The sequence below is a fragment of the Passer domesticus genome, chromosome 15, assembly GCF_036417665.1.
Source record: "Passer domesticus isolate bPasDom1 chromosome 15, bPasDom1.hap1, whole genome shotgun sequence".
Lineage (NCBI taxonomy): Eukaryota > Metazoa > Chordata > Aves > Passeriformes > Passeridae > Passer > Passer domesticus.
This window is the reverse complement of record NC_087488.1, coordinates 3,526,858-3,539,329: the sequence shown is the minus strand read 5'-3', so window position 1 is coordinate 3,539,329 and position 12,472 is coordinate 3,526,858. Positions and strand designations below refer to the sequence as shown.

At 44.6% G+C, this 12,472-nt stretch overlaps 1 protein-coding gene across 5 annotated transcripts in view; it reads right to left on the bottom strand.

Moving 5' to 3' along the window:
• Positions 1-12,472, bottom strand: part of NPRL3 (NPR3 like, GATOR1 complex subunit) — a 41,415-nt gene that overhangs the window by 15,261 nt on the left and 13,682 nt on the right. For all 5 annotated transcript variants that reach the window (XM_064390480.1, XM_064390476.1, XM_064390477.1 and 2 more), the window contains 5 exons: positions 10,515-10,668; positions 9,620-9,701; positions 3,425-3,562; positions 2,576-2,732; positions 626-732 (listed from right to left, as the gene is read on the bottom strand). In XM_064390480.1, the coding sequence (XP_064246550.1) occupies positions 626-732; positions 2,576-2,732; positions 3,425-3,562; positions 9,620-9,701; positions 10,515-10,668 (638 nt within the window). The remainder of the gene's footprint in view (positions 1-625; positions 733-2,575; positions 2,733-3,424; positions 3,563-9,619; positions 9,702-10,514; positions 10,669-12,472) is intronic.

The window sequence follows — 12,472 nt, the reverse complement described above, 5'->3', positions numbered from 1 at the left end:
ACTTCCATCATCAAAGTTTTGATTTACAACTATTTTCCTATAACTGAGTTCCAAACAGACTCTAAAAGCATGTCAAAATCCAACAGAGGAAGGGTTGCCAATCTTCAGCAGAGCAAAAGTACCCTCCCCTGCCTCCACATCTTGCTTGCAGTGGCTCTGCCTGCTCTCCAAATGGCCATGGTGCCTTCTGTCTGTGACAAGGCACACAGTATGGAATGGCAGCATGTGAAACAACACAATGGCAACTTCTGCTACTTTTGATTCATGTCAGCTACACAGAGAGCCCTACAAACCACGCCTTTAACTTAATCATAAAGTATTTCAGTTTGTAAGTGTTCCCATATTGGATATTTAGTGAGCAGGACTACTGAAAATACTGACAGCAGCTCCACAGGGTAAATATTGCTGCCAGGGCCCTCACCAGCACAGAGGAATATTGATCTGCTCTGCTGCTCCTCCCTGCCCACACTGGCTGTGCAAGTTCAGGCTCATGTAATGGATTGTGCTTTGCACAGTCTCAACAAATTCATGAAGAAAGATCCCACTCTGTATCCAGTCAGGGAAGGAAAGTGCATCTGCACTCCTCAGCACTGTGCTGTCACCAACACATTTTCCTTCTACTTACAGGCAGACACTGGCATTTGGAGAAAGCATGTAGACATTGTTTTCACAAAGAGGATAAATAATAATTGCTTTGCCCCAGTAAACAAGATGTGCTGCAAGCTGGAAAACCTGTATTGAGAAAACAGGGAAAAATTAGGGGAGCAAAATCAATATACAAACTCTCAGCAAGCGTTGCATACAACAACAAAAAGGTCTCGTTTGAATTGAAATGAAAGAAAAATGTTCCATCCTTTCACCCTGCCTTCAGAATAAATTCATGGTTTAATATAACATGTGGCAGATCAAAAAGCATTTGACAAGGTTATGAATTTCCAGAGATTCGCTTCACATTTCTAAGCAACTTAGTATTTCCTGCCTCAAAGGAATTCCTTCAAACTGTATCAATAGAAGTTTAGTTTCTTTTCATGCACCTCAAAACTATATTGCTTTATGCACAAAATGCATTGTGTTAAACATGAAAAATAAAACAAAAGAATCAGCTTCTACTATGACAGAAACATAAAGGAAACCAATACTGCCTTTTTACTGCATGGAGGTATTTCAGTAATGAACTACATAAAGTATTTTAATGTGTTAAACAAGTCAGTGGTTGCTAATGGCTCTGGAAAAGCCACATAAATAGTGTCTACAAGACATAAAATCCAGCCTGTATCATTAGATGCATTTAACTGTGCTTTTTTGTGGAGAACAAAACTACAGAAGCAGTAGGGAATTTCCAGAGTTCATCCCATAGCCAAGTAACACCACAGACCACTGCAGGCAGACCTGGAGTTTTATTACAAAGCAGGACCTTTCCCTTGGAACAGGAGAAGGCACTGACCTATGGCCAGGAGAACATGTGATGATGAGCTGTGCTTCCCCTGTCACACAGAGCACAGGTTGTGTCCCTGGGTCTGGATGGACCCTTAGGAGCATGGAGCAGCCCTTCCCTCTCTGGGATCAGCTCATGTAATCATCCCAAATGATCACAGTCATCCACAGGGGTCTCAGTGGCCTCACAACTCTTGTGAGTCTCATCCCTCCACTGGCACAAACTTCCCTTTCCAAGGGCTCATCACGTCACCTCCAGCAATTCAGATTTGAGAGCTGGTTGTCACTGCTGGAAGGGCATTTGGAAAGAGCTACTGGCTTGGGGACACCGGCTCAAAGTCTTTGCCCAAGCCTAAAATAAATCTCCTTCCCATGACTGCCAAGTCTGTGCACTAATGGACTAAGGGAAATGGATGGGAAGCTTTGTACAGGCATTCCCAAGTCTTCACTAAAAAAGACCTTGGCAGCTCCAGGGGTACCTGGCCTTGGCAGCTGTAAACCTGCACTTGCATTTTGGGTGCTTCATTTGCATGGAGACATCAACATGGCAGAACCACTGTGGTGTCAGCCAGGAGTACAACCTGCTCTGGTTTAACTACCAAACAGGAGGCACAGAGCAGACAGAGCCACTCTCCTCAGAGGGACACGGGGACAGTCCTGAGGCAACACACACAAGGAGAACAATGGGAAATTCCTGTTAGATAAGGGGAAAGGTTTCACTCTATGCTGGACCAGAGAGGCTGTGCAAGGCAGCCCTGGAGGTGCTCACAAGTTTTTCATCAGCCTGGTTCAATGGACTTGTCCTGAGCAGTGGTGAGAACTAGAGACCCCCAGGATGGGGACTGGAGACCCCCAGGATGGGGACTGGAGACCCCTGGGATGGGGATCAGAGACACCTGGGATGGGGACCTGAGACTCCCAGGATGGGGATTCTCATCCAAGACTGTGGCTGCAGGGCTGCCCAGCACTGTCCCTTTGTTTCTGCAGCCTTTCCCAGGCTCCAGGGCTGGTACCTTCTCCCTGCTCTCTGCTCACACCGAGGGAGCTGCCGTGCTCCTGCCCCCCACGAGCCCACGGGCACACAGGAGAAAACACCTCGTGATTTAAAGAGCTCTCAGCAGCTGCTGACAGCTCCCCGTACCTGCAGCAATGCCAAGTCAGCATCTTGAGCCAGTTGCTGCAAATTCTTCACAGCAGAGGTAGTTTTAATTACTCTCACCAGGGCAGGAGAACAGTCCAACGGGAGCTCATTAAGCAATGACTTCTCATCATTTAAAAGTAATAAGGCATGGTAAGGCCTGCAGAAAAACAGAATACATTTGCACAGTAAACTGCAGTTTTTCCTGAAGGCTTTGTTATTCCCACACCACGATACCTGGGGTCAATGTAATGGTAAAAAAAGAATTTCTAATATCATCCTTTTGCTCTAACTGGGTTCAAAATCAGTTTATTTTTGTGCTACAGCATAATAGGCTCCCTGTGAAAAGGAGACAGAGGGTTATATGGTAACTGGATATACCAGTGACAAGGAAAAAAGACTGCACTGCATTGGCACACAATTGAGAACAAGTCTGAAAACTGCCCATCTGCATTACTGAAATAGAATGGAGTAGAAGAAAGGAAGAAAGCAAAAGTTAATTACTTTTCCAGATAAACAAACACAGGAAATAAGGTACCACAGGACCAGGGCCCTCTTTCTTCCAAAAGCAGAATTACTTCTGGACCAACAGATTAAAATGAGCACACAATTCCTGGCTCCAAGCAGTGCAGGCCACTCCTGCAGCATCCCCTCAGTACAACCCCCTAAAGTGAACACCAAGGCTGTGGCTTCCAAGCACCATGAACCCAGCAGCACCACAGAGCCACAGCAGCAGCTCCAGGGAGCTCTGGCTGCTCCACAGCCCAGTGACACCATCCCCCAGAGCCACCCCAGACATCTGCAGCATCACCCCTGGAACAGGAGCAAGGACTGGGCAGAGCTTGCTCTTACCTGATGGATTTCAGACTTCTCTCAATTGCTTCTGGGGGTATGAAGTTGGTGGCAACATAGTGGATTTTGTGAGGAAGGCAGAAACTCACTTCCAGCCAGTTGTTGATGTGTAAACGAACCACCCCTGTCGTGCAGAGACTAAAATAGGAAGGCAATCAATCCACACAGCATTTACCCTGAATCACAAATGAAAACAGTGGTCCAGGGTCACCCCTGCACAGAGATCAGAGCAGGACAGGAAAAGACTGAATGCACCCTGTCTGTCCCCAGGCTGGCTGAGGACCAGCTGACTCCTGCCTGCAAGGGCCCCCACAGCTGGACACACAGAGCACCATCCCCTAGAGCATTTTGAGGGACTTCACCACTGACCTTCTGCTCCCTCTGCCCTTAACATTGCAGCAGTGTCTCAAGTTAAAAAAGTTTATTCAAGATCCACTGCAAGGCAAAGGAAAATTCTCTAGGCCAAAGCTGCAAAGGGCAAAGATGAACTGGGCACAATGTTTTCACCTCCAATTTCCATCTTCCCCTCCAAGCAAAAAGAAAAGAGGATGTCTGTCCTGGGCAAGCAGCACATTTCCACAATAACAGCCTCCTTGTGTTCTGCTTAGGTTGTTTGTTTCCTTACTAACCTGTTCCCGCTTGTCACATGAAATCACAAACGTGCTGTTACATGGTTTCTTCCTTCTAGGAAACCACAGGGACTGAGCTAAACCCTGCAGCTGACTCCAGACAACAGGACTGGAGTGGAAGCAATGGATGTTCCAGGAATAATAAAGACAATAAAGTCAGACCCTGGAGCTCAGCCTGAAAGCAACAATAAGCCTCTTCTACTGAAAAAAATAAAATCCAGAAAGCTGGAGATTAGAGCCAGGATCATCATTCAGGTGCTTTTACAGAAGTCTGCAAATCTAGACAAGAGATGGAATACACCTCAGGAGGGAACTATATTTACTTAAAATGGGGAATGTACCATAAGGAGCTAAGGCAGCACCACCCTGCAAACCCTCACAATATTCCCATTCCACAGGCAGGGAATGCTGGCCTGGGAACAGCTGTGCTGGGAGGAAGCAGCAAGGCCCACCACACCTTTTCATGAGTTAGGAACACATAAACTAATCAATCTCAAGCTCTACACATGAGAATTGAATTTGTCAATGCCCTTCAATTTTAAACTTTCTTTCCAAATAATGCTTTTGGCTTAAAATCAAATTTCAAAGTTTGCACTCTGAAAATTCCAGCCTGAATTTTAAATTCAAAGTGTGTTGAGACTCGCAATTTGACTTTTGTGTCAATACCTGCCATGAATTTCCCCCTCTACACAAAACAGATTAAAAACCATGCCAGGAACAGGCCAGGAGCAAATACACGTCTGGAAAAGTCTTTATGTGGTGATTTAACCATTTATAACCAGCATTGAACTGCAGGCCACAAACTAACATGCTCTTATTCAAGCTCACCTGGCTGTGTAGAGGGTTTGGAGAGAGCAGAAATTTCAGCTTTAAACAAAAACATTGGGTAGCTTTGGCTGCTGGTGCAACTACTCACCAAACCACAACAGAGTGGTGAGAGAGCAAACAGCATCCCCTCCCACCTCACACATGACCAGACTCATTGGGGAACATCTCACTGCACACAACACTTTCCAAAAGGTTTTGTTCTCAAATCTTGCATGGAACTCTGGAAAATGCTGATTTTTCAAGCTGCAAATGGAGCAGATACCGTGAGTTTTCCTCTTTTTAAAAGGCACTGAGAGGGTGAATCCAGTGTCCCTCTGGCCCCAGCAGGTCTGATCTGCTCAGAGGCTCCCAGCCCTGAAGGAACATGCAAAGCACAAACACCTCTGCTTTAGTTCCTCGAATGCTGCAGCTCCAGTAACACTGCTTACCCCACCACAAACAACTGACAGATAAAGCTGGATTCCCTCAAAATACATCAGGGAAAGGGCTGAAGCTGTGGGTATCCACACCATCTCCCAGGCCAAATCCTCACTAGGGGAAACATGGCAATAAAGGAATGGGACGAGCGAGTTCAGAGACCACCTGAAAGCTCTTGGGGCTGTAAAAACAGGTTACCCAAAGCAGCAGAGATACATGAAAGCATGAAACACTTGCAGGGTCATTTTCCCTGCAGAGTTTGACATTCAGACAAAGATCCAGTTGGTTCCTTTCATTGTTTGGTCCAAGTGCACTAAGGCAAAAGCTTTAATTACATAATTACACTCTCCACAGCATAATTTTGTCTACAGTGCACTGTACAATAAGAGCCTAGAATTAAAGACAACAAGAAAACCAGATTTTCAGTTCTGATCTGGATCTTAATTTTATTCTTCTGCATTTGCATTCAGCTGTACAATTTCCAACCTTCATTATAGCTTTATGAACACAATTTCTCCTTCACCTGCCCCTCCTTGGATGGAAAATAATTAAGTGTCTGTAAATTTGACAAGGAACAAGCTACATCCTCCAGCAGCAACACTTGCAACTGCCCTTGGCCAGCCAGCAGAGTTAAATAATGTCCCCAGCATAGACACAAACATTCAGGCAATAGGATATTAAACCTCCAAGACATTTTAGTCAATAAAAACTTCGTTTCAACACTTTTTTTTTTTTTTAAATCTCTGTTTGGTAACACCTGATGAGCGATCTGAGGGATACATGGCCAAGGATCAGGATGATCAGATAACAGAGCTTAAAACTGAGACAGGGAGAGGCAAACAGGAAAAAGCTGTTTAATGTCTCTCCATCATAAGGCCCATGAGACATCTCATGATACAAGAAGGAGCAAAGTTCAGAAGAAACAGAAAGAAACACAAAAAGTAGTTAAAGCCATGGACCTCCTTATCAGAGGATGCTGGGGTTGTTCAATATTTGCTCTGGCTCACAGGACTGTGGGCTAATTCTGGGAAGTGAGATCAGCTGAAAGCTGCTGAATGTACAGAAACCCCTCCAGAGCTGCAGGAAGCTGGGGAATATTTTAGGGATTATCACTGCTCTTTTGCTCTATTCTGCTGTGTCCTGAACTGTGAGCTACTGCCCCAAAATGAGAACATGAAAGTTTGCCAGCATCTCCCAGAACTGCAGCCTTTTCCATAACTATTGGCAAAACAAAGAAATCCCCCTTCACATTTATAAAAGTTATGAATTCTTACATATACACACCTCCTATCACATCTATCCTGTTTATATCAGAAATTAGCCCCACGTTTTTGAGCGTGGTGGAGGTGAGTGTGTAGCTTTGGAGTTTGTTTTTTCCTAGAGGTTATGACTACTCAGAGCTTTGAAATGATTTCACATTTCCTTAAAAAGGACAAAAGGCTGTCCTTTGATAAATAACTGAAGTTGAACTATATTTTACAGCACAGCCACAGAAATAACATTAAGTCTCATAGAATTATTCTCTGAGCTGAGATGGGCTAGATCTACCACACAGTTGAGTTCCACTAGGCTAAAAATTTATAAAGGCTCTTTCTGTACTAAAAAGAAAATACAAACAATCCAAACCTCCCCAAAAACCTCTCCATACTTTCACTTTTATTCCAATGCAAAGCTAAGAGAAATTTGCTAGAACCAGACAGGCAGTTAGTAACTATCAAGCTCACATATTATCTACAGTTGCAGTTAAAACTATGTGAAAGCTCCTCAAAAGAGACACGTATTGTAACACCAGTAATTTTTTCAGCACTGGAAGTCCTGAAAACTTTCCTGGACCTAAAAACCATTTCTTTCTGTTCCACACCAATGCTTCAGTTTGGGGATGAGATGAAGACTCAATTTTCTGAATTAATCAAAAAGAAACATTCTAGTTCTCTCCATTAGAGACAAAATGTCCCAGGGAGTAGAAGCTGAAAGCCTCTGAGCTGTCAGTGTTAATACCACTCCACTGCTAGTCAAGATGTCCTGGGTACTGATCCTGCCTTATGAACACAAGCATCTCATTCAAAACCAAGGAACACTTTGAAGGACAGAAATATTCCTCTACTTGTGGTTTTGCACAAACCAACTTGCTCAGGGACATGTTGGGTCTTGCCTGAAATACCTCAGCACCATCTACAGGAAGCCAAGGGCTCGACAGCACCTCTGGAGCAGCCCTGGAAATTGGGCTGGAAAGGCAGAAATCAGCAGGCACTTGGAAATGCTGGCTGGAGCAAATCTCAAACGGAGAGCTGGGCTCCATCTGCAATTCAAAGTGCTCTCTCCACTCCACTGGCTGCTCTCCTACAGCCAAAGGCTATGCCAGAAGTCTCTGTAAATTCAGAACAGCACATTGCCACTGCATGCATCCGAAGGTTTGCCCTTCCCAGCACTCCCTTCTCCTTTAAAAGCAACAGAGCAAATCTTTCCATCTTCCCTCTGAGGTCATTCACACTCCTCCACACTCTCTAGGTGGCCTAAATCCCTCTTGAAATGTGGTGTCCAAACTGGATTAAATAGTCATTACAGCAGGAGTTTTACAACTGTGAGCAGGATTGGTGCCTATCTTACAGACAAGACTTATTTTATGCATTCTTGTCTATCTGGTTTTTTTGGTAATCCCATGTCACTTATGACTAACCCTCACTTCACAGAAGACCACACAGACTTCACTCCAGAGCTGCTGCCACACAGGAATAATTAATTCATCCTGGAGAAAATTGTATTTCTAGAACCCTTTTTCTACCTTACTAAAAAATAATTTTAAATTTATGCCTGCCTGGCAAGGTGCTGCAGCTCCTCCCAGCTGATCTGACTGCAGGTATAACAAGCATATTTCCTATGCTCTCATATGAAGTATTAATAGAAAAACCCTGCAGAACATCTCCTTATCACCCAAAAGCACTTTCAGCTCCTTTTCAAGTACAACTTTCAATCAAGCACACAGGCACTTCAGATTTTTACCAACACCAATAAGGTCTTACATTTGCTTTTGACAGTGTCATACAAAAGTGTCAAAATCCAACTTGCACCACTTCTTCCCCACTCACAACGAGGGAGAAACTGCCTTGTTTTACAGCTGGGGGCAACACCAAAGTGTATTTCTCCAGGGTCTGTCTACTCCTCCTTATCTCTGGGAAGGCTCACATCAGCAGTCCATGAGCTCGGGCTCTGTGTTGCTACAGTCACACCTAAATGCCACAAGATGTCACTGTGTCCCCAAAATATTTGGAAACACGATTAGGGTTTGCTCAGTCATAAATACATAGCCCTAGAGGAACAGAAAAATATAACTGGAATATTAGAATTACAGGCTGCATAAAAACTGCCTTATTTTAAAGTTTAGTACTTAAACTTTAGTACTCGGGTTTTGTGCAAGGTCTGTGGAACCACATACCACATCTCTTCAAACAAGATGAAATTCACAGCTCTGGAACACAAAGAGCAGCTCAGCAGAAGTTTTCTGATGCTCTTTGCAACCATTACATTATTTAGGCTCCCAGTGCCTTCCTCACAGGGCTCTGATCCCCTTTGTACATGACAAGCTACAACCCAGGGAGGATGAAGGGTTCCCTGAGGAACTCCAGCCTGATTCCCTGAATCCCTGACAAGGATTCAAGCAAGGGCCACAGCATGTTCCCCCCCACAGAGAGGTTCTGTGTCCCCCTTTCCCAAGCACAATCCTGGCTGCAGGAGCTCTGGGTCCCTGGAGGCAGCACTGACAGACACAGGCTCCTGCTAAAGTTCAACACCAGCCCCACACTGCTTTGAAAACTTTGCCAGAACTTCTAACCCAGTCAAGAAACAGCATGTTACACTTTCCATTCTGCTGGAAGTCTCAGCATGTCATCCAAATTTGCTGTCCAGACATGCACAAATGGGGCCAGGGCAGTACCTGACTTGCCATCAGTGCTCCTGCTGCACTTTCCCCTTAGCTGCAGGTTTAGAGCACTTCCCCAGTGCTGTGATACCCCTGTGATGACACTTGTCAGTTCTACATTTCACTTGTCAATAGATGGCCCTGTGCTAAGGAAGAAAATAATAATTCTTAAAGCTGTGACAGACATCATCAGCTTTTAAGAACAAGACACCAAAGACAGACTAATGATTAGCATAGCAGTTCTGCAAACATTTCAGCTGATTTCCAGGCTTCACATTGCTCTGCCTGGTTTAAAACCCAAATCCCATTAACAGCATGAGGAAGTGGATAATATCCTCAGGAACAAAGCCAAGAGATTTCAATGAGAAACAGCATACTATGAGCTAAGACTAAAATCCAACTTACCTGTCATATGTCTCTTTGAGATCTCTGGCCAGTTTGCACTTGGGTAGGATGTGATGAAAAGGTGACTGGGGCCCTTCTGTGGCTATAGGAAGATTCAAAACAAGAAAGTAAGTAACTGACTTCAAATCAAAGAGTTGCCTCTTCCCCCATTGGGTATCAACCTGTATCTTAGGGACAGAATTTGTATCATTTTAATATACAATTATCTTTCAAATATTTTACAATAACTCAAGTTACATGTTAAGATGATAATAGCGAATTATTGCCAACTTCTGCTAAACCTCAACTCAGTTAAGCACATGTAACCAAATTTGACAAATTATGACTTTAAATGCTTTGTTTTTCTAGATGCTAGCTTTAATTTTTAATGCTTGCAGCAAGATAATGCATCACTGTCAGAGTTCACCTTAAACAGTACATATTGTAATGAGCATTAGAGTTACAGAGCATTTTCCAAGTACAGTCTATAAAAATGCTCTGTAACTGTTTGCTAGCCAGGTAACAGCACGTAAGAGTGAAGCTTCCACATAAGGAGTCTGGTGACTCAGCAGACAGCATTAAAGCATGCAAGACTTGCTCTAGGCCACACAGGAGCTCTTCCATGTCAGCCTGACAGGGAGAGGCAAACACGATGGCTCAGTGCAGAGTCTCCAGGGATTGTGCTGAACTTAACTAGCAAAGAAAGCAATGAAACTACTTCACCTCTAAAACTCACATCTCTGCACAGGGATAGTGAACTTGGCTGAGGCAAAATGCAGGGAAAAGCTGTCAGAATGCTACAGAGCACCAAAACTTGTTCACCGTGATCCCAGGCACACGAGAAGCAAGAAGGCACAACCAGCACCTCTCTGGAAGAGAGCTCCAGCTCAGAGGCCCTGCTGCTGCGAGCACTCACTCTCTGACATGGCAGACACCTCGTCCTGGATGGCCAGGATGAGCTTGGCCTCGCGGGTGAGGTACTGGCAGCGGCGCTCCTCGTGCTGCAGGACGATGGCGATCCTGCGCGACAGGTTGTGCAGGCAGCTGATCACCGACGGGTCCGCGTTGGCCTGCGGGGAACACGGCAGCCCCTGAGCCACGGGCAGCCACAGGCATGATGGGGAACGGGCAAATGGTTTCCATTCAGACCAAAAATCAGCCTCTTGACTGGGCAAAGAACAGAATTTACCCGTAGCCAAGCAGAAGCTCAGAGGTGTCTAAATGGAATTTGGATTTCTAAGCTTGTCTAAGTGCATGAAAGGAACAGCACACCTGGGGAGGGATAGCCCTATCTGCTTTGTTTTTCCAGTAGCTAACAGACCTTCTACCAGCAAAGACCTCAACTTCACACAGTGAGACAAGAAAGTGTCAAACTTTTTGAAAAGGCAGAATATCCCAATGTTCAGGTTAAACTCACTGGCAGCACAAGGGCTGCAGTGCCTTTAACATGTCCCACTAACTCCATGTTGCCACACTGCTGTTTGTCCCAAGGCAGTAACTAGGTAACAATTACCAGCTCGTGACCAATATTTTCATCCCAAATCTGAATTAATTTGGATCTATGCTTCCAAAAAAATCACAAATATAGCTTATTACTAACACTGCATGTATGAAAGTCCCAGAAAGAAAGTGCTGGAAAAATCTATCACATCAGTACAGCTGCCAAGGGGGGTGAGGGGGAATTCACTAGCTCCAGCATGAGTCAGCAGCTGCTTCATGTTTGTTAAGACTTTTAAAGGAATTTAAAGTTCTGGCAAGTGACCACTTGGCACAGAAAGCAGCAAACCGTGACTCATCATTTTTTGACTCTGCTGTTCTTGCTGAGTCACGCCACGTTGAAGCTCAAACACAGCAGGATCAGTGCTGATTATCACACTTGGGCCTTTGCCTGCCCTGTCTGCCCACTGCAGATGGACACTCATCTTTATCTCTAAGGGCCTCCACCCAGCTCCTGCACTGCACTGCTCCATCCCAAGAAAAAATTTCCACTTGCTTCTTGCCCAGCATTTTGCAGAAACCTGACTGCTCCCTGTGAACTAAGAGTGTCTCATTTGGCAAATGGATTTTGTGCTGCATCACACACAATTACATCAGTATCATCACATGGCTGAAGGGCAAAGAAAGCAAGTTTTCCTAGAAGGACTAGAAATTAGATTCCAGAAAAATGCAGGTTAGTCTTCACTGTGAATGAAAGAGCATTGGTTTCAACACTCCTGCTGCCACATGGCTCAGCGTGCATCCATGTGTGTTTGAAGGTGCATCTACACACAATTCCCTGCAAGCAAAGCACAGGGCTTTAACAAATGACCAAAACAAAACCTCTTAACATGTGAAATGTAAAATCAACTCCTCCATTGCAAATTCAGCACTCCCTGACCCAGGAGTGTCCTAAAGCACAGGAACATAGGATTCCCAGCAGAGCTCTGCAAACAATTTCTGGCTTGATTCAGGTACTTGTCCTATGTGAAACCTTGCTCCTCATCTGAGGACAAGCCATGCAGGCTGGGGCCATGTCCATGTCACCACTGCAAAGCCAGTGGTAAGAAAAGCACTAGTGCTAAAAGAAAAAAAAATTCCCTTCACAAGCAGGGAGCTGGAGGTTTTTAAATCATGGCATTACATCCAGTCGAGCACAAATCAACCATTTCCACAAAGACAATTGTTCCAGCTCCCTCTTTTATTTTTAAACAACCTGTGGACTGGGAAAAGAAAGCCAGAGCTCAGAAATCAAGTAATGCTTGAATGTAATGAAATTTCTAGGGCTTTATACACCTAATTAGCCAAGCCAAGATCCCTTAATACCAGCATCTAGTTAATAGAGGAAGCCTGAAAAAAATTCCAGGCAGAAACTAAGTATTTGTTCCAGGTTTTTGC